Raw genomic sequence first — 24884 nt, 5'->3', positions numbered from 1 at the left:
ACTTGACACGTGCATGATATGTCATAACATCAAACATCTTAATAGTAGGGATGCACCAATATAAAAATGTTGTCCGATACCGATAATTCTTTATATCTGAAAACTGATAACTGATATATTGGTCAATAATTCAAAATATTTATATAATTTTTTTTCAAACATTTACAGTACAGAAGTTTGAACCAGTGTACGTTTTAAAATAACTTTTAGACTTCTATGGTCAACTTTATCAAATAAAATTTAGCCTTACAAATAAATAAAATAATGCCTAAACAATGCAAACAAGTCACTGGACAACATTACTTGCGTATAAATAATCACAATGCATGTGCCATGGATAATTGGAAATTGGAATAGCCTCCGCACAGATAATAATGAAAAGATTTTTAATATAGAAATAAATGAGAAATATAAAAGTGCTAGCTATTATTTAATAATGCATCAATGTTTTTGAAAAAGAAACATCTAAAATGAAGCTTATTTGACAGACTTTCACTGCACATATTGCACTTAACTGTATTTTCCTTGTGTGATTTCAATCACATTTCAAACAATTTAAAACCATCATGGAGAACAGTGCGCATCTGAAGGAAATAATCCATTATTTATCGGATTTAATATATCGGCAAATTTCTTATCATGCCGATATCGATAACTTTAAAAATGAATAAATATTGGCAGATAACGATACGGTGGCCGATATATCGTGCATCCATATTTAATATTCAATAATATATATTTGACTGCACTGACAATATTGGGTGAGATCTAAACTGAGCTGGATGATGACATCAATGTTTTCTCCAGAACTGCCTTGTAGATTAAATTAACTAGTTTAATAATTGACGATCTTTACAACAGAACCGAATCAACACTGAACTGACTTCAGTTGAACAATGACACTATTTTCTTTATAGAGTTGCTTTGCAATCGAACTCTGTTTGCATCATTTTCCTGCTATCATTGCAAAGCTGCTTTGAAACAATCTGTACTGTAAAAAGCGCTATATAAATAAAGGTGACTTGACGTCTGACTCTGAAAAATTAGGAGCAATTGAATGCAACAATAGTACCACCAACTAGGGCAACAGGGGCCATCCTCCTAAAGTGATGCCATGGAGAGTGCACCATATAGGGCTGTGGTCCGAAATCGCCTGATATACCCCCCTATATTATGTGCTATTTGAGGGGACAGTCATTTATAGCGGTGTTCGAAATCATAGTGCAAATTCCAGTACTCATTCAATCCCATTATGCACCTCACCGCTAAAAATACCAATGCACTGTGAGAGTTGCACCGATTGAATTCCCATATCTCACCAGATGTTTCCATCCACACCACTTCCAGCGCACTCAAGAGTCTGAAATACACGCTTCTTTTGATTCACCAAATAATCCCTTCCCCATACTTCCATTTCATACTTTTGATTGCCTAAATGAGAATGTTCTACATTTTAGAATATTAAAGAATGACTTTTGACTGGTACTAGATATCAGCATTATCAGTCACACTGCTCTTTAAAAAACAGCATTGGCTCCAGAAAAACAACAACACTTAAGCACATGTGTTTTCATGGTTTTATTTATTTTAGAAAACACTTACACACGTTAGCCATCTGTGTGGTGATTACTGGGAGAATGATTCGACAATTCAGTTCGCTTGATGACAAATAAAACCTCTTGCTCCCAACAGGAACATGCTTCACTATTCATTACAAAAATCTGAGGACAGGAATTTGTATTCAAAAACAAACAAATGAACCCAAAATAAAAAGAGAAAACAACAGAACATCACAATTTTTCATTTGCATTAACACCAAACAAGACTCAATGTACAAGCAACAATCATCATATATCCTCAAAGTATCATTCATCTTACAGTGCTTTGTTTTCAGGAAAAAACAAACAAGTTCCTAATTTTTGTCAATTTCAGAACATTTCGGCCTACACCTTTGTTTCTCTTTTAAACCACCACCAATAATTCTGTTCCCAAATTTCTTAAAGTAAAAAAAACAAAATGAATATGAAGCATCCACGGTCATCTTCTCTTGATTTTGCCAGCATCATTTTCTTTCAAGTCTGAAAGAGAGAATATTAAGTTGTGATTAAAACTAGATATGTACTTCCTGAACGAATAGCAAGAAACTTGCAAGGCAACAAAACATTGAAGTTTAAGGTGAGCTTAGGTTTTAAACTTTGGTTCTTCATATTCTACAATGACTTAAAATCTTCCTGCTGCCAATTTCACTGCCTTGAGGTTAAACAGATGCAGGAAAAGACCACTACGTTGTATGCAAATATCAAGATGACACCATCTGTTGGTTTGTTTTTCAAATCGTAAATTCAAATTTGGAAAAATGCCAATATAGTGCTGCATTGCAAGCACTCTAAAATAACATTATTTTAAATGGAGCAATATTGCACAACTTTTATCATGGCCGTGAAATCATGACCAATCTACTCTGCATTCAAAACAACTTTAGGAGGGGGAGAATACATTTCATGCATTGAGAATTGTTTATTAGCATGCATCTCGTCTATAATCTCGTCAAAAACCTATGCCCAATCAGGTCTTGGTGCAAACACTAAACTGAATTCTCATTTTTGCAAAGCAATTCCTCATTTTAAAGACCAGTTCAGTGTAAGGTTGAGAATGATGCAGCAGGCTACTCCGATCTAGCATACTTTACTGAAAGTGTACAGCATCACATGCTAAATACTAATAATAAATGAATCCAAGCATATAATTGTGCTAAATAAATACACCTATGAACTTTTTAAAAAATGGAGACAACACTCCATATATATTTTGTTGTTGATGTTAAAGGCTGATACTAGCAAATGTATTATTTTAAATTTAATTTCAAACAGATTGTTTCTGTATGATAAAGAAATGTTTGTGCTGTCATGTTCAAAGTAACAACAGTTGAGAACCCTTGCACTAATGTTGCTGGCATTTGTGAATCCAGAACATTGAACAATGACAACCTTATTTCCATACACTGTAAAACTCTACCAGTCTAGGAACTCAAACCATTTCAGGAAAACGATTGCCTTCATTTAAATTTAAAAACGAATGTTTACGAGTACTGTAAACTTGTTCCATTTGAGTCCACATAAAATGAAACTATAATTCAACTTAAATACTTTGTGTAGCTAAAACTTAATTAGATTGCATTAAACCATTGAAATCTGGATCTTTAAATTAAATATTTTACTGTTATATTGTTAGTTAGCAATAGCACAAGAATACTTGCATGTACTACAGTAATTAGCAAACAAAGAGACAATCACTGTGCTAACGTGTGCACACCCATTGCTTTGTAAATAAATTTAATTTCCCTGAAATCTTTACTCTTCAGGGGATTGGTAACCCCTAAAACAGAAACCCTTTAAAATGTCAACATTACAGAACATTAAATACTAACAGATCACCCAAAAACACATAAAATAACAATTAATTTGAACATTTACTCTCCTTTACAATGAACTACAGTAAGTAATATTTTAAGCAAATCAACTTGTATCATTTGGTATTTTTGACTGTTAGGTTTTACAGTGTAGAATGATTCATGTTTGCACTGAAAACAATAGTTTAGTGAACTCGCTCTTTGGAGTTTACAGAGTAGTTGCTCAAGCAGAACTTTAATCAGGCAATTCCACAACCGAGTAACTTTCACAGTGACAAAAAGACTTTGGGACTAAATAAGTATCAAATCTCAGATCAAGCAATTTATCATACAGGGCTTGAGCCGTAGTTTAGCAGTCTGTCACTGCACACACTAATGGAGTGAAACAAGCGTACACAAAAAACAAGCGATCACAACAATCTGATCAATAAATAGCATGACATGAATAATATGGCTTGACAGTCACAAATGGCGATTATGTTTCAGAGGAGGTTGTGAGCTTCACTTCACAAACACACTGACATAGCCATGCAGTAGGTGTTGGCATGGAAATTATGTTGATGCAATATTATGGGATGCACAGGTGGCAACAGCAAGCCTTACTTCAGCCTGAAGACTGGCATTTCGTTTTGCATAACATACAGGCATTTACCGCAGACTCCTATACTTTGCCAACCTACTACTTTGTTCTGCAGCGATCCTAAAGGAAGGGTAAAGAAAGAGAAGGAATGGAAAAACGCAGAAGGGTTAAAGAAACAAACACAGAGACTTATGGTCTGTTCACACCAAGAACGATAACTATATAAGAATCGATACCAAGAGAAGAGATGATAACGTTATCATAAATATACGCTGCTGTTATGTCACCTGCTGCTTTAAATGCTCGAGTTATTTAAAGCCGGGTGGATTCGATTAACTGGCATAAATTTTTTTTTGGTTCAACAGCTGTAAAGAAAAAGTACTTTGAAAAGTGATTCCAACGACATTGTTCCTTTGTTTCTTTATCGTTATAGCTGTGGTGAGGATTTCCCTATTCTCAAAGAATTGGAACGATTATTAAAACTTTATGGTTATTGTGCTTGGTCTGAAAGGCTCTTAATGCCCCATCACACATACAGTGCCTCCTTTAATGCTGAATTACCAAGTCACTGTACTGCTAGTTGCTCTTAGGCGTTACGAATGCTAATTTACATGCCTTAATATTATTGGGGGCTATGTGACTGGCCATAACTTTTGAAAACCTGCCAACGAATGACATGTATTTGCAATAAAAATAAGACACCTAAACTTGACTACAGATGGATGAGCTTCCCTGACATCAACTTTTCTCAACTCTGTTGCATCAACTGTCTCCTAATGCCAGCAGAAAATCACAGACTCTCATTGATAGTTAATGACTTTAGGACGCTTTGCTCTTAATTGCTGCTTGTATGAATGACCCTTTGGGAAAGAGATGAAACTCTAGACAAGCAGAAGTCAAACCCTTCTTAAAAGGCATTCCCACTGTACAGAATTCTGTATAGAAAAAAATAAAACACTAAACAATTAACTAATCACTGAATGGGCACTTACGTTCTACCTATGGTCTCTCTGAAGGCACTACAGATTAATTGAAAGTGAACGACTGTTAATTAGCAGGTCATTCTCAGGGAGGTAGATTCTAAATTTGTGAAATTAATCTAGTCCCAAAAGACAGAAAACGAGGAGAGGAAACTTCTGAGTGAACCAAGCACACACTACAGAGACAGCGACACATCCACAAGTTCAGCTAAATGTTCAGAGTGAAGACACCCAAGGGCAGTCTCTCTGGGTGTCTTCACTCTGAACATTTTGCTGAACTGAATCAAAGCCTCTCAATTGTCAAGTAGTGCAATTAGAAGCTGCCTTTTACTGCGTCAGAAACAGGGCTGTGCCCTATTTCAAATATTTTTGATAAATTCATAATGATATTGATCGCGAATCGCAATATATAATTAATGAACACCGTTAATATCACAATGACTTTAAATTCAATTTGGCCTTTAAGGTTCCCAAAGACAAGCTTCATGTTATGTTCCTAACCGGTTCATTTGTTCATCAAGTCTCTATAAAACTTTACAATACAGTCTCTTTGTTAAAGGGGTGGTTGATTATAATTTCTCTTTTCTAACTTTAGTTTGTATGTAATGTTGCAGTTTGAACAATCAACATATGCAAAGTTACAACGCTCAAAGTTCAAAGCAAAGGGAGATATTTTATTTTAAAGAAATTGCTTTTTAAGGACTAAAACAAACGGCTGGTAGGGACTACACGACATTCCTCCCGGGATAGTGACATCACTAACCCTAAAATTTACATAAACCCCACCCCCGGGAACGTGATTTATAGATTATCATGACAGAATATGCTAATCAATGACTAGAAGATAACTACACAAGCTACATAAATTCATCAAATAACCATTCAGAAATGTCCTGTTGCATTCCACATGTTGTCACTTCTTGCGTCTCTCCATCTTTGTTCGGTTTGAACATAAAAGGCTAAAGGTTTAGACATTTTCTGTGCATGTCTGTGTGAGGTAAAACACACAAGCTGTTGAAGCTCCAATGTGCTGGGAGCAGCAGCTCATTTGCATATAAAAAAGACAGACAAAAACGGTGGCGTTTTTGCTCACCCAAAAAAAGTGACAATTTTAACATACTATATAAAAAATATATGTGGGGTATTTTGAGTTAAACCTTTATACACACTCTGGGGACAGATACTTATTTTACATCTTGTGAAAAGAGCATTAAACCACCCCTTTAACATTAGTTAGTGTAACTAACATGAACTAACAATGAGCAATAAATACACTTTTTTATTGTTTGTTCATCTTAGTTCACAGTGCATGAACTAATGTTAACAAACTCAATTTTTGGTTTTAATAATGTATTAGTAGAGGTTGAAATTAACATTAAGATGAATAAATACTGTAGAAATATTGTTTATTCTTAGTTCATGTAAACTAAAGTAATTAATTAATGTTAACAAATGAAACCTTATTGCAAAGTGTTACCAAAGTCACTTGTGGTATTTTTGATGCAATTAAATATTTTTGTGAAAAATGCATGTAGGTAAATATTTCTTCATTTTATGCTGCGTTTACATACACTTGTCGCCATGCAAGTGTAAATGCAATATTGAGAGAAAGAAGTTTCTGGCTGACAGAGTCAGCACAGAAAACAACACACATCAAAAGCCTTTGCATTATTAACAGCATTGACAAGTAGAAGAGATAACACCGGTGCCAGGTACCAAAATAAACGACAAGCTTTACAAATGAAACCACATAAGCATTACTAAAAATTATTATTGTTTTGCTGTAGAAACTACTTATATAACTCTTTAAGACTTAAATTGTAATATGTTTAAGCTGTCAAATGAGGCTTTGCCAGGCTGTAAACAAAACGGTAATAGCTTCTTTTTTTTTTTTTTTTTAATAAAGGGGGATAAGCCACTCAATCTGTCCCAGGCTAACTTCTTGTTTGAGAGCGCAAAAATGTCTTCACATTGATGCTGTGCATTTCAGGGCAGTGGGACTTTAAGAATCCACAAAACTTTAGCTATAATAGTGCTGACAAAAGGACAGTAGAGACAACATCAGTTTGAAAGAAAAACTTCACATTTCTCATAATGGACAAATGTGTTTTTGAAAAGGTTTAACATATGGATGGATACTGTACCTTTTCACAGCTTTCTGTGCCAGCATGCGGTTCCCAGCCAGGAATGTGAGGCTGCCTATAATAGCCAGATACTTCAGAGTCTGGAACATGTCCAAGTGGGTCCAGTACACATACATCAGACCCAACATAGCTGCAAGTGAAGATAAAAAATAATTACTAGAATATTACATTTTCTCTCAGAAGCATGTCACATTACATGCGTTATAAATTCACTTTGAGATTTAATGTGTAAATATGGTTATAAGTTTCAACACGATTAATCACTGAATACTGTTAAATTTGTTATTTTTAAATTAATTAATTGCCCGAATTACAATGTTTGATTCTGAGGAAATTCACTTTATTGACTATTGATCACACTGAAGTACTGCCGAGTGCTATGTAGTAAAAGTCAGTCAACTTACCTGCATGGCCTATGTGAAAGAGAATAGTACTGGGTGACAGAGTGAAGTTTGAGATATTGGCTCCAAGTTTAAACCACTGAATAGGAGAGAGAGAGAGAGAGAGGAAACAAAATAACATGACAGAGTGGAAGAATGATATACTGAATACATGGAAATGTGACATATCACAACATTCATTTATTTATTTTAATGGCAAATCCAGGTCCTTACCAGTATGAGCAGGAGCAGAAATGGAGAGAGGACCAAGGCAGTAAATGCGTTGGATACAACTGTGGGTGGCTTCTTCTCTGGCTCTCTGAACAGATGCTGTAGAAAACAATACAATTAATGAAAAAAACAAAACAAGAATGAGGTGATAGTTTTAAAAAACACAGTGATTTTTTTTTTAGCCTTTCGATATACATCTTAATATTAATATATATGTGCTCTGATATTCTTTGAGGAACCACCATTTCGACCAACCATTATTATCAATTAAATTCAAAATATTTAAATGTAAGGAAAAAGTGTAATTTAAGGAAAAATGAGCAAAAAAAACCCAGCAATATTTTCTTAGGAATGAGAATGCTTCTATTTTGCATTGTTCTTGTTAAAAAAAAATGTGTCAATGCTTAATTACTCAAATAAGTTACTAATAAAAATGTACATGGATCCCAGATTTGTATTATTATTTGGTATGTTCCTTTTATTTAATGACAGCAGCATTTAAGGGGACTTAAGCAAAACCGTTATCCACCAAAACTTGAATATGTTCTTGCATACATATTCAAAGCATACACAGCATCTTGTGCCTTTTGTTCAAATTAGTTCACATGGTCAATGTCCACGAAGAGGGCAATGTAGAGTGTATTGAGAGGAAACCTCTATGAACTGCAACTGCATACCCTTCTTACTAATGGTTAAAACTGTATGAACAGCAATAATTAAGAGGGATGCATCGATGTATCAGCCGATGATCAGGGCTGAATATATCCTGCTAAATCACAAGTTTGTGGAAAAACGTGTCAGACTGCAACTTTTTGTGTGTGTGAAAAAAAAAGGTCTTCTGTTGAATTTAGGGATATCTATGCAACAATAATGCATTAGGATTAAAACGCATTAAAAAAAGCAGGTTCGTTAACCCTAGGATTCACCTTTAGTTCATATCAGGGTTGCCAGGTCCGCATTTATTTACACATTACCGACACTGTAGCAATACAAAAAAGGGTTGAAAACTGCATAGCTACACTGAGTAAACATTGCTTTAAAAAAGGCCAACTTAGTAAACATTAATAAAATGAATAACAAAGAAACATTACACAACAGAACAAGTGGCAGATTTGCATTTACACTCTAAGACTTAATGCACAAACCTATTTTGACATTACATTTTTTTGTCCTTCGATGGTATGGTCATCGCAATTTCGGATTTAATCCCACTTCTATTTCACTGTTACAGACCGCCAGAGACGGTCGAACATAGTGGAAGGAGTCGCGTCTCGCGAGCCATATCGAGAATCTCGTATTGATTTGTCACCTGTGACCATGACCGATGACGTGTCGGCAGCTATATCCGGTCCGTTCACGTCACGGTCGTTCTCTTTGTCATTCTCGCGAAGAGATCTCGCTCGAGCGTGCACAGCGTTTTTGGTGAGCAAACTGCTCCCCGCTACAGCTGTGTCTCGGGAGAAATATTTGGATATATTTGGATTATATTTGGATTATAATTGGACGTGCATCGGGCCATATACCCACTGGTTGTCCAGGGTTTGTTTTGGACCCGATCACTACTAGCAGTGTTGAGGTGAGTACTCACGTGAACTCAGTGGTTAACCAGGGTTCTGTTATACTGCGTGTGGTATTGTTTTTTACTACTTTATGTTATGCTCATTGGTTAACCAGAGTGATACATTGATAAGGCTTATTGTGGATAACCCCATTGGTTGACCAGGGGTTTTTTCAACTACTGGGCTGGAAGTGATGGCAGCTTCATGTTCCCTCTGCTTCGGTCCAATGGATCTCATGGATGCTCATATTCAATGTCCTACTTGCCTAGGCATTGATCACCTCCGAGAGGCTTTAGTAAACCCATGTCCTGAATGTGGTTTGATGTCCTTGGAGATGAGACAGCATCGATTGGCTGGGTTAGACCCTGAGTTTGAGAATTCTGCTCCATCAGCTGCAACGTCGCATATGTGAGTGGCAAGCGTGTGGCCAGTGGGACTGGAAAGCCTTCAAAGAGGATGCGGACCTCCTCGGAGTCAAGCACATTGACCCAGCAAGTAGCTGAACTTGCGAACGCAGTTCAGGGTATTAGAGACTTATTATCTGTCCCCCCTACTCGTCAGAATGGGAGTGAGGGGACAGGGGGGGGTGTTTTAGCTCCTCCCTTGCCCAGGTGTGAGCTGGCATCCAGGTTGTCCAGGAGGGAACCAGATACTTTATCTATTACAGCTTCTGACTCCTTAGACCGGGAGGAACAGGATTGTTATACGCCAATGGAGGAGACGATACCCTCGCATTCCCAGTTCCAACATTCCCATAGCGAAGACGGTTCTGGCCTTCAGGATGCACCGCCTTCAGTGGTTTTCTCTCTGCAGGACACACTTAGGATGGCGCTCGCTAAGCGGAGTTTGGATCCACCTCCTTCCCTATCAGGCCAGTCGAACCTTTTGCGTCGCTCAGTTTCCCAGCAGGAGGATTTCCTAATGCCGAGTTGTCCTGACTTCACAGATGTGGTTTCGTCAGCGTTTCGGTCAGCTCCCTTATCCAGACCTGATCGTGTGGCTCGTACACTAGCGGCAATGGCTGATGCAGACGACAAGGGCCTTGGTAACATGCCCCCAGTGGAGCCATGCGTTTCTTCGCTGGTGGTTTCACCGGATGAAGCTCTTAGACACAATCTTCGCTGTCCCAACCCGGAGTGTAGACGCACAGATGATCTGTTGGTCAGGATATATAATACTGTCTCAGGCTTGGGTCGTGTGGGGAATTCCATGGCTCATCTTCTGCTAGCACTTCATTCTGCTTTGAGTGCTAACCCACCAGATAATACCACATCTGAGTTACTTGAGGCTTCCTTACAAGCCTTGGGTTCTATCGCGTTCTCTAGCGGAAAGGCTCTTGGGCTTGCTACTCAGGCTAGGCGGCAGGTTTGGCTAGCACAGTCTAGACTTCCGGAGGCTTGCCGTAACAATCTTCGTCAACTACCGCTGGTACCTGGGCAGATTTTTGGTCCAGCCGCTCAAGAGGCTCTTGAGCGCAGAGTTCGTGCAGTGGAGTCTCGGTCCCAGCACCTTGAGCGCAGTGTGAGTTATGGACCATCCTCACATCAAATGCCTGTTCGTCATGCGAATCCACTCCAGTACAGGCAGGGACAGTCTTACAGGCCTGTACAACAGGCAACGCGATCTGGATACGACTCGAGAAGGGAGGCATCCCGTGCTCGTAGACCACCTGCTCGCCCTGCGGCTACTTATCGTCGCCCCCCCAGGGGTAGGGAAACCGCTCCTCATCGTCGGTGATGGTCCAGGGTCTGTGATGGGACACTTTTCAACCTCTCAACTACAACTTTGGAGAGGGATTACAAACAACAAGTGGCTCCTCGACACACTCGACAAGGGCTACTGTCTTCAGTTCCGTCACAGACCCCAATTATGCACACACACTCGGCCCACAGTGGTTCGGGACCCTCGTCAGGCTCTTGCTCTATCTCTCGAGGTCCGGAAGCTACTGGAAAAGGGTGCGGTAGAGCTAGTAAACCCCCAGGTCCATCCGGGGGGATTTCATTCAAAGTACTTCCTAGTTCGCAAGAAGGATGGAAGCTTCAGGCCAATCTTGGACCTCAGACGCTTGAACAGGAGTCTCAAACACCTTCCTTTCCGCATGTTACGTGTCAAGGATGTCCTGCAAGCAGTCGAACCCGACATGTGGTTTACCTCTGTGGATCTGAAGGATGCATATTTCCACATCCCCATTGCACCTCATCACAGAAGGTTTCTTCGGTTCACGTTCCAGGGCAGGACATACCAATATCGAGTCCTACCATTTGGCCTCTCCCTCTCTCCCCGTGTATTCACACGGTGTATGCAAGTGGCGCTAGAACCTCTACAACGGGAGGGCATGTTGATTCTCCCTTACCTGGACGATTGGTTAATCTGTGCCAGATCACCTCAGCAGGTGGCCAACAACACACAGCGCCTACTGGAGCATGTTACTGCTCTAGGACTGAGGGTAAACCTGGAGAAAAGCTGCCTTACACCATGCCAGTCAATATGTTTTCTGGGATTACATCTGGACTCCAGAATAATGAGGGCTACCCTCACAGCACGCAGGAGGCAGGCTATACGAGGAGCCATAGCGAGGTTCCAGGTTCGACGCAAGCTACCTTACCTTCACTTCTTACGGCTAGCGGGCCTTCTCACGGCAGCCTCATCGGCCATTCACTTAGGACTGTTGCACCTTCGTCCTTTTCAGCGTTGGTTGATAGCCAGACGGTTGTCAGCGGTTCACAACCGACAGACCCTTGTTGTGGTGACAACCAGTTGCTCTGTCTCCCTGAGGCTTTGGAGACGGGAACAATTTCTACAAGGGGGTGTACCAATGGGACCACCCCCAGCACGCAGAGAAGTAGTGACAACAGATGCCTCTCTCTCCGGATGGGGAGGGCTGTGGCAACACCAGGGCGTGCAGGGGAGTTGGACCTTGCAGCAGGCGACATCTCACATCAACGTCCTAGAGCTATGGGCAGTGCTTTTCACCCTAAGACACTTCAGACAGGAGTTATCGGGGAGGCACATCCTGGTGCGGACCGACAACACCACAGTGGTGTTTTTAATCAATCACCAGGGGGGCACGAGGTCTCTACCTTGCCTTCGACTTTCACGAGTGCTGCTGTTGTGGGCAAACCAGCACTTTCTGTCGATCAGAGCGACACACATTCCTGGTCACTGCAACAGAGTGGCAGACTCACTCTCTCGATCGGGTCCGAAACCAGGGGACTGGTGTCTGCACAAGGCGGTAGTTCAGTCAGTTTGGGGACTTTATGGGACCGCAGCAATCGACCTCTTTGCCAGCAGGGATACAACACATTGTCCGCAGTGGTTTGCGGAGCAGGAGGAGCAGGGATCACTGGGCCAGGATGCCCTGGCCCACGACTGGCCAGACCTCCTCCTCTATGCTTTCCCTCCAATTCCACTTCTCTGGCCTGTGCTGAGGCGTGTGCAGTTGAGACGACACAGGCTTATTCTAGTGGCACCCTGTTGGCCAGCGAGACCGTGGTTCAGTCTCCTAGTGGCCCTTACGACCGGTCCACCACAACCTTTGCCAGTTCGGAGGGACCTACTGTCACAAATGAACGGGGAGCTTTGGCACCCCTCACCAGGCAGGTTGAATCTATGTGTATGGCCCCTGGGGTTGAGCAGGAGCTCTCACAGTGTTCCGCAGATGTGAGGAACACTGTCATGAATGCAAGAGCCCCATCAACACGTCGCACTTATGCCAGTAAATGGAGGATCTTTGTTTCATGGTGTACAGATCGATCTGTTAACCCAGTCACTTGTTCCATCGGTTCAGTGTTGGAATTCTTACAACATTTATTGGACACTGGGCGGTCCCCAGCGACTCTAAGGGTATTCGTGGCAGCCATGTCAGCACATCGGAACCCCTTGGGGGGGAAATCAATTGGTGCGGAAAAGTTGGTGGTGGCTTTTCTTAGGGGAGCAGTACGTCTTAATCCACCGGTACGGATAATGCACACCCAGTGGGATCTTCAGATGGTGCTTAACAGCCTGCGTTTACCACCTTATGAACCACTTGAACAAGCTGATATTAAGAGTCTTTCGATGAAGATTGCTTTTCTCTTGGCTATAACGTCAACCAGAAGAGTAGGTGAGCTTCATGCTCTCTCGGTGAGTCCACAGTGTCTCAGATGGGGGCCCGAGTACAATCAGGTTACACTCTGGCCGAATCCAGCTTTCCGACCTAAAGTGTTGTCTGATCACTTTGTGAACCAGCCCATTCAGCTCGCGGCATTTAATCAAGAGGCTTCCCAGACAGCCGTGTGTCCAGTGAGAGCATTGCGACAGTATGTGTTGAAGACTGCTTCATGGCGCACCACTGATCAGCTGTTCGTCCGTTTTGATGCCTGTCAGAGGGGCTCACCCTTGTCGAAGCAAAGGTTGTCTCATTGGGTGGTGGATACCATTATACAGGCATATGATTCGGCTGGTCAGACAGTTCCAGCATCCATTAAATGCCATTCAACCCGATCAGTGGCTACTTCTTGGGCAGCACTACGGGGAGTTCCCCTTTCTGATATATGTGCAGCGGCTACATGGTCGTCACCTTGCACGTTCACAAGATTCTACAGGATTAATGTGGCCCCTATTCCTTTGGTCAGTTCTGCTGTGTTAGCGGACAGTATCTAGGTGAGCGGCCCTCGTGACTTGGTTGTATTCGTCTTCCACTATGTTCGACCGTCTCTGGCGGTCTGTAACAGTGAAATAGAACGCCGGTTACTGGTGTAACCTTGGTTCTATGAATAGTGGAAGACCGCCAGAGTCTCTGGTCACTCGGATTGAGAATGACTACAGAGAACGACCGTGACGTGAACGGACCGGATATAGCTGCCGACACGTCATCGGTCATGGTCACAGGTGACAAATCAATACGAGATTCTCGATATGGCTCGCGAGACGCGACTCCTTCCACTATGTTCGACCGTCTCTGGCGGTCTTCCACTATTCATAGAACCAAGGTTACACCAGTAACCGGCGATCTTTACAGTGTGTATTTAGCAGGATGAAGAAAAATCTTCAACTCAAAATGTGAATGGGTTACATATACAGAAAGTGATTGATCCGTTTATAAATCACTAAAGCGGTCAATCAGTTTAGAGTGAGCTCACCGACTGAGCACTTGTGAGTCATGTTATAATAAAAACAAAAGCTGTTTATGCTGCATAATGAATCTCTTGTTAATACGTGTTGGTTATAATGAGAGTTTGCAAGTGTGTAGAACAGTGAGCTTGCGTTGACATGTCTGATTGGCTACAAATTTCAAAGCTTCAAAAATGCATTGTAAATAAATCCTTTGATGCTCTTCAAAGCCCACAGGTGAGTTTGAAACAGCCACCTATCAAGCAGGTACCGAAATGAATTGGTACAGCAAAAAGGCTGGTATCTTAGCATTTTTTCAGTATCGAAGCACTTTTTAAAACATTAATATTAACACTCATATTTGGGAGCCATTAGACAAACATTGGCTCACAGAAATATACGGAGCATTGCAATCATTATAAAAACCAAGCTACATCATGGATATATTACATAACCAGAAAAAAACTATTCTAAATCATAGACATCCAATATATTGCCGAGCCCTAGAGGCACAACATTTATTGTAATGCTGTTCACTGGAGTGCTTACCTCGATTTCCGGTTTGGGTATGTACAAAGTTTTAGCCTGAATTGCTGAAGGTGCCTCTTCATCCAAAAACTTCAGCACGACATCAGCCTTTGAAAAGAATTTAAAGTAATTTCAAAGACTTAATTCATGTCTTTTGTAATAGTTCAACAGCTTAAATTTTCCAAACATGTCAGAAAAAGACAAAAATAAGAAACCTACAAAAGTTTACTTCAAGATCCCAGCATTCTCCAGTAAAAATAACTGCCTTACCACGTTCCACAAAATGGGGTTGTCCAGCGTAGCATCTCCCACCATCAGGTAAAGAGCGTAGGTGCCAGAGATGGAGTCAAACTCTGTCTTCCTCTCAGCTGTGTCCAGCTCAAACTTATACAAGTTCTTACTGTCAGGTTCAGCCACGAACACAACCTCCTGACCTGTCTTCTGGTTGTGTAATCTCACAAAGGTCTGAGAACAATGACTTGAATCAGTTTAATCAAATATTTTTGAACAGTGAATTTAACCAGGGTTGCCAATTTTGCTTGCCTGGCTGAGTGAGCTTTTGATAACATGGACTAAATCAATGACAGATCCAACTATTAATTTTCCAAATACTTCAGCCTAAAGTTGTACTAGATGCACTTTTTAAGAAACTGACCTTATTAACTGTCATATACGGTCATTAACTAGCTTGTGAATATTACCAGCCAGTTAGAATTCTTACTGATCATTTTATTAAAAGCCAAACATGTTATTTCTTTTTGTATGGAGACAGAATGTTCTTTAAGAACATGCATTCAGTCCTCTGAAGAAAGTAGCATGCCATTTGTTTTTATAGGGACTAAATGTGAAGGACTCTCATTACAGTTACGGTTATAAAATATAATTTCTTGCATACATATTATGATGCATGAAAATACTGTACATATGTCAATAATAATAATTGCGCTCATTTCTCTGTCGTGTCCCATCTGTTTGACATGCATACTAGGGGTGGAAATCACAGGGTACCTCACGATGCAATTTTAACATTTTAAGTAAACTAAACATTTTATACTTTATCAAAAGCTTAAACTTTTCTTTGTGTAAACTGACACATTTAACTGCTTATCGACTTGTTTTATATAAACCTGGTACACATTTCTAAATTTACCAACCTCTTATTTAAACCTGGGAAGATCTCAATGTTTACCAGCTTCCTTAAAATAAACCTGGCCATAATGTTGTCAAAGGTACCGACTTGTATTTTCAAATTTGAAAAATGTGACGATACCAGCATTCCCCCCTAGCATTTTGAACGCTGTTGAGCGGTTTCTTAAACACCTCTGATTGGCCATTGTGTTCACACACTATTGGCTACAATGATCAACGCTTCCAAAACATGTTGTAAATGGACATCTTTGACGGTCTTCACCGAAGTGCGTCTAATTATTGAACAAACTTGGCTGGGGCATCTATTATTTAACTCACACTGCTGGCCGACATCAGATTAAAATCCTCTTTTTCTTAGGCTACTTATGTTCACGTTTCCCTCATTCCCTCATTCATGCATAGAGCGCCATCTCGAGGAGCCATGAATTTACCATGGATTCCCATCATTTACTATTGGATTTACTGTAATGTCAGCCTAGTAATATTAACTGCACCATGAAATGTGGGATATACATATTGAATTATATTATAATATTAATGTAGACAATGTACTAAAATAACTAATGGAATATAATTACAGTATTTAATAAAGTATTTAGGCTACTGTTTTTCATACAAATCCATAGAAACCATAAAGTTACATTTTTGCATGAAAGTGAGGTGCTATATAGGCTATGCCTGGTTTTATCTGTGGTTATCATGATCTAAATGCATGATACTGGATGACCAATGGTTCATTTTAATAAAACTTAAACAGTCAGAATATTACATTTTACCAAATAAAGATGAGGTTACATTAAAAAAATGTTTTAACAGATGTTACTGTTTTTGTTAATGAACATAAATTTAACATACCGGTAGGCCTAGTAAAGCTACATCCTAACTCAAGCTAAAACTACTGTCAACTCGCTGTCAAATATGCGTTTCGAGACAAAACATGTAATATTAATATTGCAGCCTGCTCTGCAAACTGTGCTGAAGATACTTGCCATCAAAGTCAGGCAACACAAACCTGTTTCAAGACTTGAAACAATATCCCCATTAGCACATGCAGAAATTAAGAAATTAATTTTCCAATAAAGATATTTATTTTGTTAAGGAAAAATGACAAATGTTTGAATGTTCTACCTCAGATTTGTGAATGTTCCCCTGTTTGGCAAGTGTTTGTCATGATATGTTCTGACAATAAAGAGTAGTTTAAAACCACAATTAACGCTCTGGTTTCTACAACTTTCACTTAGGAGCAAAAATCTGCCTTTAAACGTGAAAGAAATAAAGATTTTAATAAAGAATAATGAAGACTGTCCTTTTTAAGACTGCTATTTGTGCACTAAAATTGATATGCAAAGGACAAAAATGCTTGTGCCGCAATTATCAGAATAATAAAAGCAAAAATTAGAAAGATTACACAATAGACAACAATTTATACTTTATGATGTAAATACAAGCTCAAAAAATAAAAATTTGGTTGTAATAATCACCTGGTGAGGGGTGAGTTCCACTCCTGTGGTCTCATCAACCAACTGGAACATCATGACAAAGTTTTGATGGCTGTCCGCCATAAAAGACGCTTTGGCTTTAGTTGAATATTCCACTCTGAAGCACAGAATTTGGTATATATGTTGGCACAGTTTTACAGTAAAATAAAAAATAAAAATGCTTGATAAATGCTAATCTTGCCTTGTGGTTTTGGGGCCAATGCTCTGGTCCTTGTCCACAACAGACAAATCCATGTTGTTGATTGCAACCCGGGTCGAGACCTTTACTTTGAGCTGAGAAAGTAAATCAAACAAGTTTCAATCTTATGCTTTAAAATGACTAAGAAATTATTGTAATACATTAAAATGGACATTCGTAAATGCGAATGTGCTGAGAGAAAGGAAAAATACAGCAATTACAGTAATTGTGTCTTTTCTTCTTTTTTTTTTTTTTTTTTTTTCAGTGAAAGAGGCCTATGAATTCTGAAAATCTCCACAGCAAATGTGACATGCTCTTGACCTTATAATTGTACACTGAACAGTCAGAGCAATTATTCTTTGCATAGCTACAATGTGAATGAATGCTCGCTTGACCAATTAAACGTGAATGTTGAGTGAATAAGGAAATGAATCACAGTTCATTGCAACAATTAAGACTTAAACGCTGAGGTCAACTCTTTTACCGGATGTGTGAATTATGAGTAGTCATGACAAGATAAGACAAACTAAACAGATACAAACAACTCAACTCCCCCCCCAGAATGTGTCAAAGATTCTGTTAAGTACCTCAACATGGTTGGCAACAAATCGGCTGTCACCATCAATGACCACAAAGAACTGATAGTAGCCACTCGCTGGTTGGCTGTCCATGAAATTCAGCTCAAAAACCCCACTGTGAAACAGAGAAAAGACCTTTAAAACATTCAATATTTTAAAAAAATTATTGCATCACTTATCCACAATTGTGAAATATAAAAAAAAAAAAACAGATACTGGTATTTTGTAACCATACTAATACTAAAATATAAAACAAAATATAAGACTAGCAGTCCTTCTACAGTAGTACCAAATCAATGTATTGTTTACTTTTTTCCCCCATTGCAAATGTTCTTGTTTTTCAGGTAACTTACTCAGCAAATCTAAAACATGTAAGCACTGTGCACACTATATATTTAAATAGATTCTTTAAAATATACTATAAACACAAAGCCCAAACGTGTTTGTTTGACGCACAAGAACAAACCTCATTGGTTCTTGCAGGTCAAGCAACGTCTAAGCTGTTATTGACCATGTTTTATGAGATCTATGTATGTGCGTTGATCACTGTTTATATGTGAATAAAATCTAAAATTACATCTGTTCATCATATAAATGGATCGTGTCTCTTCAGAAGAATTTGATTATACCTCTTGATTCATATCGATTAATTTACAAATGCGTTTATGTACTTTTCAAAGCTCAACTGCACAGACTTTCGATAAATTGGCAAAAATGATGAGAGAATATTAAAAATATCTTAAGGTCTGAAGGTGAACGAAAGTCTGATTTGGTAAATTATGACAAAAAAAAATTTTTTTGAGTACACCAATTCTTTAACTTGGGTATGTTGAATGCATATTAGTTTTTGCTGTGGTTTCAAAATTGTATGGCCAATCACTGGTATTGGTATCAATACTAGACATTTCACTGGTATCATCAACTACTAACATTTTGGTATTTTGTTTTTGTAACTCTAGAACAAGCAATATCCATGATCTACAATGCACATACTCTCTGAGGGTGAATTGTGCCTGACTCAGGATGGCAGATTTTGAGGACACAGCACTGGCGGACTCCACTAGCACCCTGGCTGAACTGAGCGGCTGGCACAAGACATCCATCACCTGAAGCTGCATTGACAAACACAGACAGTACAGATTATCTCAGGGCAAAAAAAAAAGTTACTTGGGAATTGGGAAAAACAAACCTCAGTCTTATCATCAAGACTTATCACAAGACCAGACAACTGAAAGATGTCGGAGTTTGGTAACCCTTTAAAGAGTAAGGGTGTGATCACACTTGTAGTTCGGTTCTTTTGGTCCAGACCAAAAAAGAAAACTACATTTACGGCCCTGATATACTTCAAGCGAAACTGAAGAATTACCTGTGACGTCATTTTGACCAAAACGAACTTTAATGTTTGTTTTCGGAGTTCGAAACAGCTTGCCAAAGCGAACTTTCCAGAAAAGTTCACTACGGCTGGTAAACACCTGTACTACCATTGGTCTGCAGCGATTATGTAATGAGTAGGTGTGCGCTGAGGCTCCACCTTCTTTCATGTCGAAATCATTTCCAGTTAATTTCTCCTCATGAGTCCATTTGATGTCAGACAGCCGCGAGTAAATACATGGAGCCACTTTATTGTAGAAAATTACAGACACGGACACTGTTTTTCATGTTTAATATAGTAAAGCTACTTAATTAAGCAATCTATTGTATTAAGTGCTATATAAATAAACATGGTGTGACAGTGCCGAATTGCAGAGCGACTGCTGGCGGACGGTAGATCCTTTTCCTATTTAGCACCAAAACTTTGGAACAGTCTTCCTAACATTGTCCGTGAAGCAGACACACTGTCAGTTCAAAGCTAGATTAAAGACACATCTCTTTGACGTAGCATTCACATAATACATTATAGACTTCTATAATTCAATGTTAGGCTGCAGCGATTTTTGTGTGAGCATATCAGTGAACACCCCTGACCACTCGGTGAGTTTCACGTCTTTGTAAACGAAAGTTTAATGCGTTTTAGGAAGGACATTTCCAGTGCACCTATGCAGCCATTGTGGAGGTGTGTGTGTGTTGGAGGTAGCCTGGGAAAACCCAGACCACTCTCAGTTGTAACTGAGTAAGGGTCTGGCAAAGCTCCATAGACAATTCATTTCCACAGGGGCGTCACCAACGGACGTCGGATAGATCTAAAACCAATCAGAGTGACATGACGTGACGTATGCAGAGCGACGGAGAAACATCTCGAGACTCTCAGCAATTCTCTGTTTGTGTTAACGAAAATGACCATTTTAAATCGCTTGAAACAGACGCGATAGCTGATTCGGTGGCATCCATCTTTGTAATGTACAAAATCTGTGTCACCGTCTCTGCTCTGTCGGCATCGTGTAAAGCCCGCCCCAACGTTTCTGATTGGTGCCGCGATTTCGACGGATTGGAAATGAGTTTCAATGGGCTCTTTGCCAGACCCACTTGCAGAGCAAATCTAAATTTGCCGGAAGTGGTCTGGGTTTTCCCAGGCTATGTTGGAGGGGGAACGCATTTGATTTGAGTCGATATTCAATCGAATTTTACTGTTTCCATAAGGCATTTTTCATTCGAAATCACTTAATTCGGATAAAAACGTGTGGATGGAAACATAGTTACTGTTTTCTTGATCAATCACAATTGATTCTCAAGATATTTTAAATCCGGACATTTGAGAAAGGTAGAAAAGAACACTTCATATTCTAAACTGGGAAGTTAGTTTTGAGCTCTGAAACTTGCAGTATGTTTTTATTGCAGAGTAACATCTTATGTGTAAATATCATTAGTACATTTTGATTCTTCATTTCATGACTCCTTTCATGACTCCTTTCATAGATATTTACAGAGTACACACTTAAAATTGAGGCCTACCTGGAGGAAGGGCTGGCTGTGGGATACGGCAGCAGGGCCCTGGGCACTGACAATAACAGGCACATGGAAGTGATTGTTGGAAAGAGCTGCAGCCGCACTGGCCACACTGAATGCCTCTGAGAGAGAGTCCCAAGACTTCTTACTGAAGATGGAATTCACCAGCTGGATTACCTGATCCTGTGATGGACAAGTGTGTTTTTACTACAATTTGTTGTTAAAATATAAACATTTAAACAATAGTAAACTGTAATAACTTGTTAAAAAAAAATAAGACATCACTAAAAGGGTAAGTAAAGATATAATGAATATGTAATACATGGCATATTTATCAAAATGCTCCTTTCTAGTTTTTTTTGTAATTGGCTAGCTTTCAATGTACAAGTATACAAGCTGTTAAAATTGTTGATGTTTTCCCCATGATTCATTTCAGTACAAGTAGTACTGTTTATTTTAACATACCTTCTAATGTTTATTCATGTTTATTTCATGCTGTTACTACTAGTAAAGATGAAGTGATGATCAGTTCACGTGTGCTTGATTCGTGTTGCCACTTGAACTGAAGGGCTACAGCGATCTGTCACGCATTAAAGAGGACCAAAACAACATTTATTGTTTGAATTTCATGACAAAACTGACAGGATTTGAAAGTAGAGACTTTGTTTCAAAGTAACAAAGAATTAGAAGTAACAAAGCTTATTGCAATTATTGGATGCCAGCCCAGGAGCGCTACAAAAGTTGTTCACAAATGAACAGAACAGAAAACAGCTAAAAGATTGATCTGGAGATTTTAGAATGCATATCAGTATCAATTAAAATCGAGAAATCAATAGTTAATCCAGCACTTGTGTCACACTGGCATGCTTCCCTGTTGTAGTTTATATTCGTTGTGTGCATGAAATAGACGCAAACAGTCAAAACACACCATTAGAATAGCACTAATTAAATGTCAGTAGGGGTGTCACGATTCTCCAAATCCTTGATTCGATTACATTTGATTATAAGGTCACGGTTGGATTCGATTCTTACAAAAAAATGTTTTAAAGCACAGGTTGCTATGCCATTTTTAGACTTTTATGCAATATAATATCTGACCTTTGTTTGCAATGTACCACACTACATGGTCAAATTTAAAAATATTTATTAACAACATAATGTAACAATAACTTATATCTTCGGTCAAATTTAAAACATTTATTAACAACATAATGTAACAATAACTTATATCGTCAGTCAATTAGAAACTTAAGCAAAATAACCTGCCATATCTAGTTTCTCTTTTGTAACTGCAGTCTTTTTCACAGAAGATGGCATTCAAGTTTACAACAAAACAAACAAACAGTTGTTAGTTTAACAGATAAATCTATGTTTTTGTGGTGCCTGCGGAGATGCCCTGCCGTATTAGTCGTGCTGCCAGTGGAAGAATATGGTACACGCACATAGCAGAGCTTGCAAACTGTGGCTTTTTTGAAGAGCGAACGTTGTCAACATAACTCACTGGAAATCCAAAATACTTCCACACCTGCGACTTCAGTGAAAGAGGAGGGGGTTCATGTTCTGTTGATGGGTCTCCTGCATCTGCAGTTGCTATGCTATCTTTTGACTGGCTGTCTTAAAGGGGTCGCACACCGGATGAGAAGCACAGCGCCACGTCTTTAAAATTCAAACACATTATTCTCTGAGTGTAGACACACCGCCGTCTGTTCGCGGCGCCCAGCAACGGCTCAGAACCTCGTTCAAAATCCTGCCGCACCATTTACATAGTTTTGTATTAAATTTACATTTATTTGTCTCAAATCATCGTTATGTGACTTTACCCTGAGCTGCAATATTTAGTTTTACAGAAAATTTACAGAAATCAGCTGGTTGAATGAAAATTGCTGATGTTATCAGATTTTCAGGTGATATTCTCAATTCATTCAGTTAACGGACGTTATGAGATAAAGTGAATGAAGACTAAGCAACGATTGTATTTAATTGTACAGTACAATCATAAAATAGTACAGACATGATCTTAATTCCATAATGTCCTTAAACATAACAATATTGCTGGCCATAAACTGAGAAAGTGCCCGTCCGCTGTGCGATACCTCAAGTTGTCTGAGAAGACGCGGCGCTGTGCGACCTCCTTTAGAGGAAGTTGACTTGCAGCACTTCAACACGCGTGTTTTTTTCCGCTTGGCAAGCCGACCGAAAGTGACATGGGGGCGTGGCAGCATCAACGATTCCATTTTTTAATTCGAAGTTCCAGATTGTGACTTAATTTCGGTCGAAATCGTGACACCCTTAAACGTCAGTGTTTCAGTCAATGATTTCGGCCCACTAAAACAATTCCGGCTGTCCAAAATTGCTGTTTCGGACAAATTTTTGGTGCATCACTGATATTGAGCTCACTCCATCTCTACTAGGAAAATGTTCTACATACACTACCAGTCAAAAGTTTTGGATCAGTAGTTATGTTAAAAGAAGTCTCTTCTGCTCGCCAAGGCTGCATTTAAAAAATATATATATATTGTTAAATATTATGACAATTTAAAATAACCGTTTTCGATTTTAATATATTTAAAAATGTAATTTATTCCTGTGATCAAAGCTGAATTTTCAACACTCCAGTCTTTAGTGTCACATGATCCTTCAGAAATCCTTCTAATGTGCGGATTTGATGCTACATTTTTTTTATTAAAATGATCAATGTTGAAAACAGTTGGAGTACAATTTTTTTCAGGATGCTTTGATGAATAGAAAGTTCAAAAGAATAGCATTTATTTTAAATATATATTTTTGTAACATTATAAATATCTTTACTGTACTTTTGATCAATTTAATTCATCTTTGAATAAAAGTGATGATTTTTTTTCTTTTTTCTCTCCAAATTTTTTTATAAAAATTCTTACTGACACCAAGCTTTTAAACGATAGTGTTTAATGTTACAAAAGTTTTCGATTTCAGATAAATGCTGTTCTTTTTAACTTTCTATTCATCAAAGAATCCTGAAATAAAAATGTAAATAACTGTTTTCAACATTGATAATAATGAGAAATGTTTCTTGAGCATCAAATCATCATATTAGAATGATTTCTGAAGAATCATGTGACACTGAAGACTGGAGTAATGATGCTGAAAATTCAACTTTGATCACAGGAATAAATTACACTTTACTATATATATATATATATATATATATATATTCACATAGAAAACAGCTGTTTTAAATTGTAATAATATTATATTTCACAATATTAATGTTTTTTGCAACCCTGGTGAGTAAAAGAGACTTCTTTTAAAAACATTAAAAATCTTACCGATCCAAAACTTTTGACTGGTAGTGTAGTTCTATATTTATTTCCAACTCCAAACCTCTTTCAGGGGGGGCTCCATGTCCACATGATCAGACAGGGCGTACGCAGCAGAAACAAACAGTGCTGTGGCCTCCAACCCCTCCTCAAACTGAAGATACTCTCCTCCTAGATCATCTAAACGGGCAGCCAGATCCTGCAGTAAAGAAAGGAATTTGTGGAACAAAGCATGTGACTAAACATAAAAGTTTGAAAAACAGTGCAACAAATTAGCTTGGTCTGGTTGACCGTTTAAAAACAGTTCAAGGTCATATTTAATCCCAAAATGTACAAATTCTGAAAAAAAGCCTAGTATTCAAGGACCACTTAGATTTATTATATTTTGCACTTTTAATT

At 38.9% G+C, this 24884-nt stretch overlaps 2 protein-coding genes across 2 annotated transcripts in view; both read right to left on the bottom strand.

Moving 5' to 3' along the window:
• LOC306991003 (uncharacterized protein) overlaps window positions 1–24884 on the bottom strand; it is a 538544-nt gene that overhangs the window by 64243 nt on the left and 449417 nt on the right. The gene's annotated exons all lie outside the window — the stretch shown is intronic.
• Window positions 1566–24884, bottom strand: part of rpn2 (ribophorin II) — a 32718-nt gene continuing 9399 nt past the window's right edge. The window contains exons 6-17 of the mRNA XM_079596770.1: window positions 24550–24684; window positions 21196–21372; window positions 19300–19418; window positions 18316–18421; window positions 17732–17823; window positions 17533–17647; window positions 15173–15367; window positions 14924–15010; window positions 7728–7823; window positions 7518–7593; window positions 7114–7243; window positions 1566–2078 (exon numbers count right to left, since the gene is read on the bottom strand). Coding sequence (XP_079452896.1) covers window positions 2063–2078; window positions 7114–7243; window positions 7518–7593; window positions 7728–7823; window positions 14924–15010; window positions 15173–15367; window positions 17533–17647; window positions 17732–17823; window positions 18316–18421; window positions 19300–19418; window positions 21196–21372; window positions 24550–24684 — 1344 coding nt within the window. The 3' untranslated portion in view covers window positions 1566–2062. The remainder of the gene's footprint in view (window positions 2079–7113; window positions 7244–7517; window positions 7594–7727; window positions 7824–14923; window positions 15011–15172; window positions 15368–17532; window positions 17648–17731; window positions 17824–18315; window positions 18422–19299; window positions 19419–21195; window positions 21373–24549; window positions 24685–24884) is intronic.

Source organism: Phoxinus phoxinus (assembly GCF_949152265.1).
Source record: "Phoxinus phoxinus genome assembly, chromosome: 22".
NCBI lineage: Eukaryota > Metazoa > Chordata > Actinopteri > Cypriniformes > Leuciscidae > Phoxinus > Phoxinus phoxinus.
The sequence above is the reverse complement of the archived record's forward strand: the minus strand, read 5'-3'. Positions and strand labels throughout refer to the sequence as shown.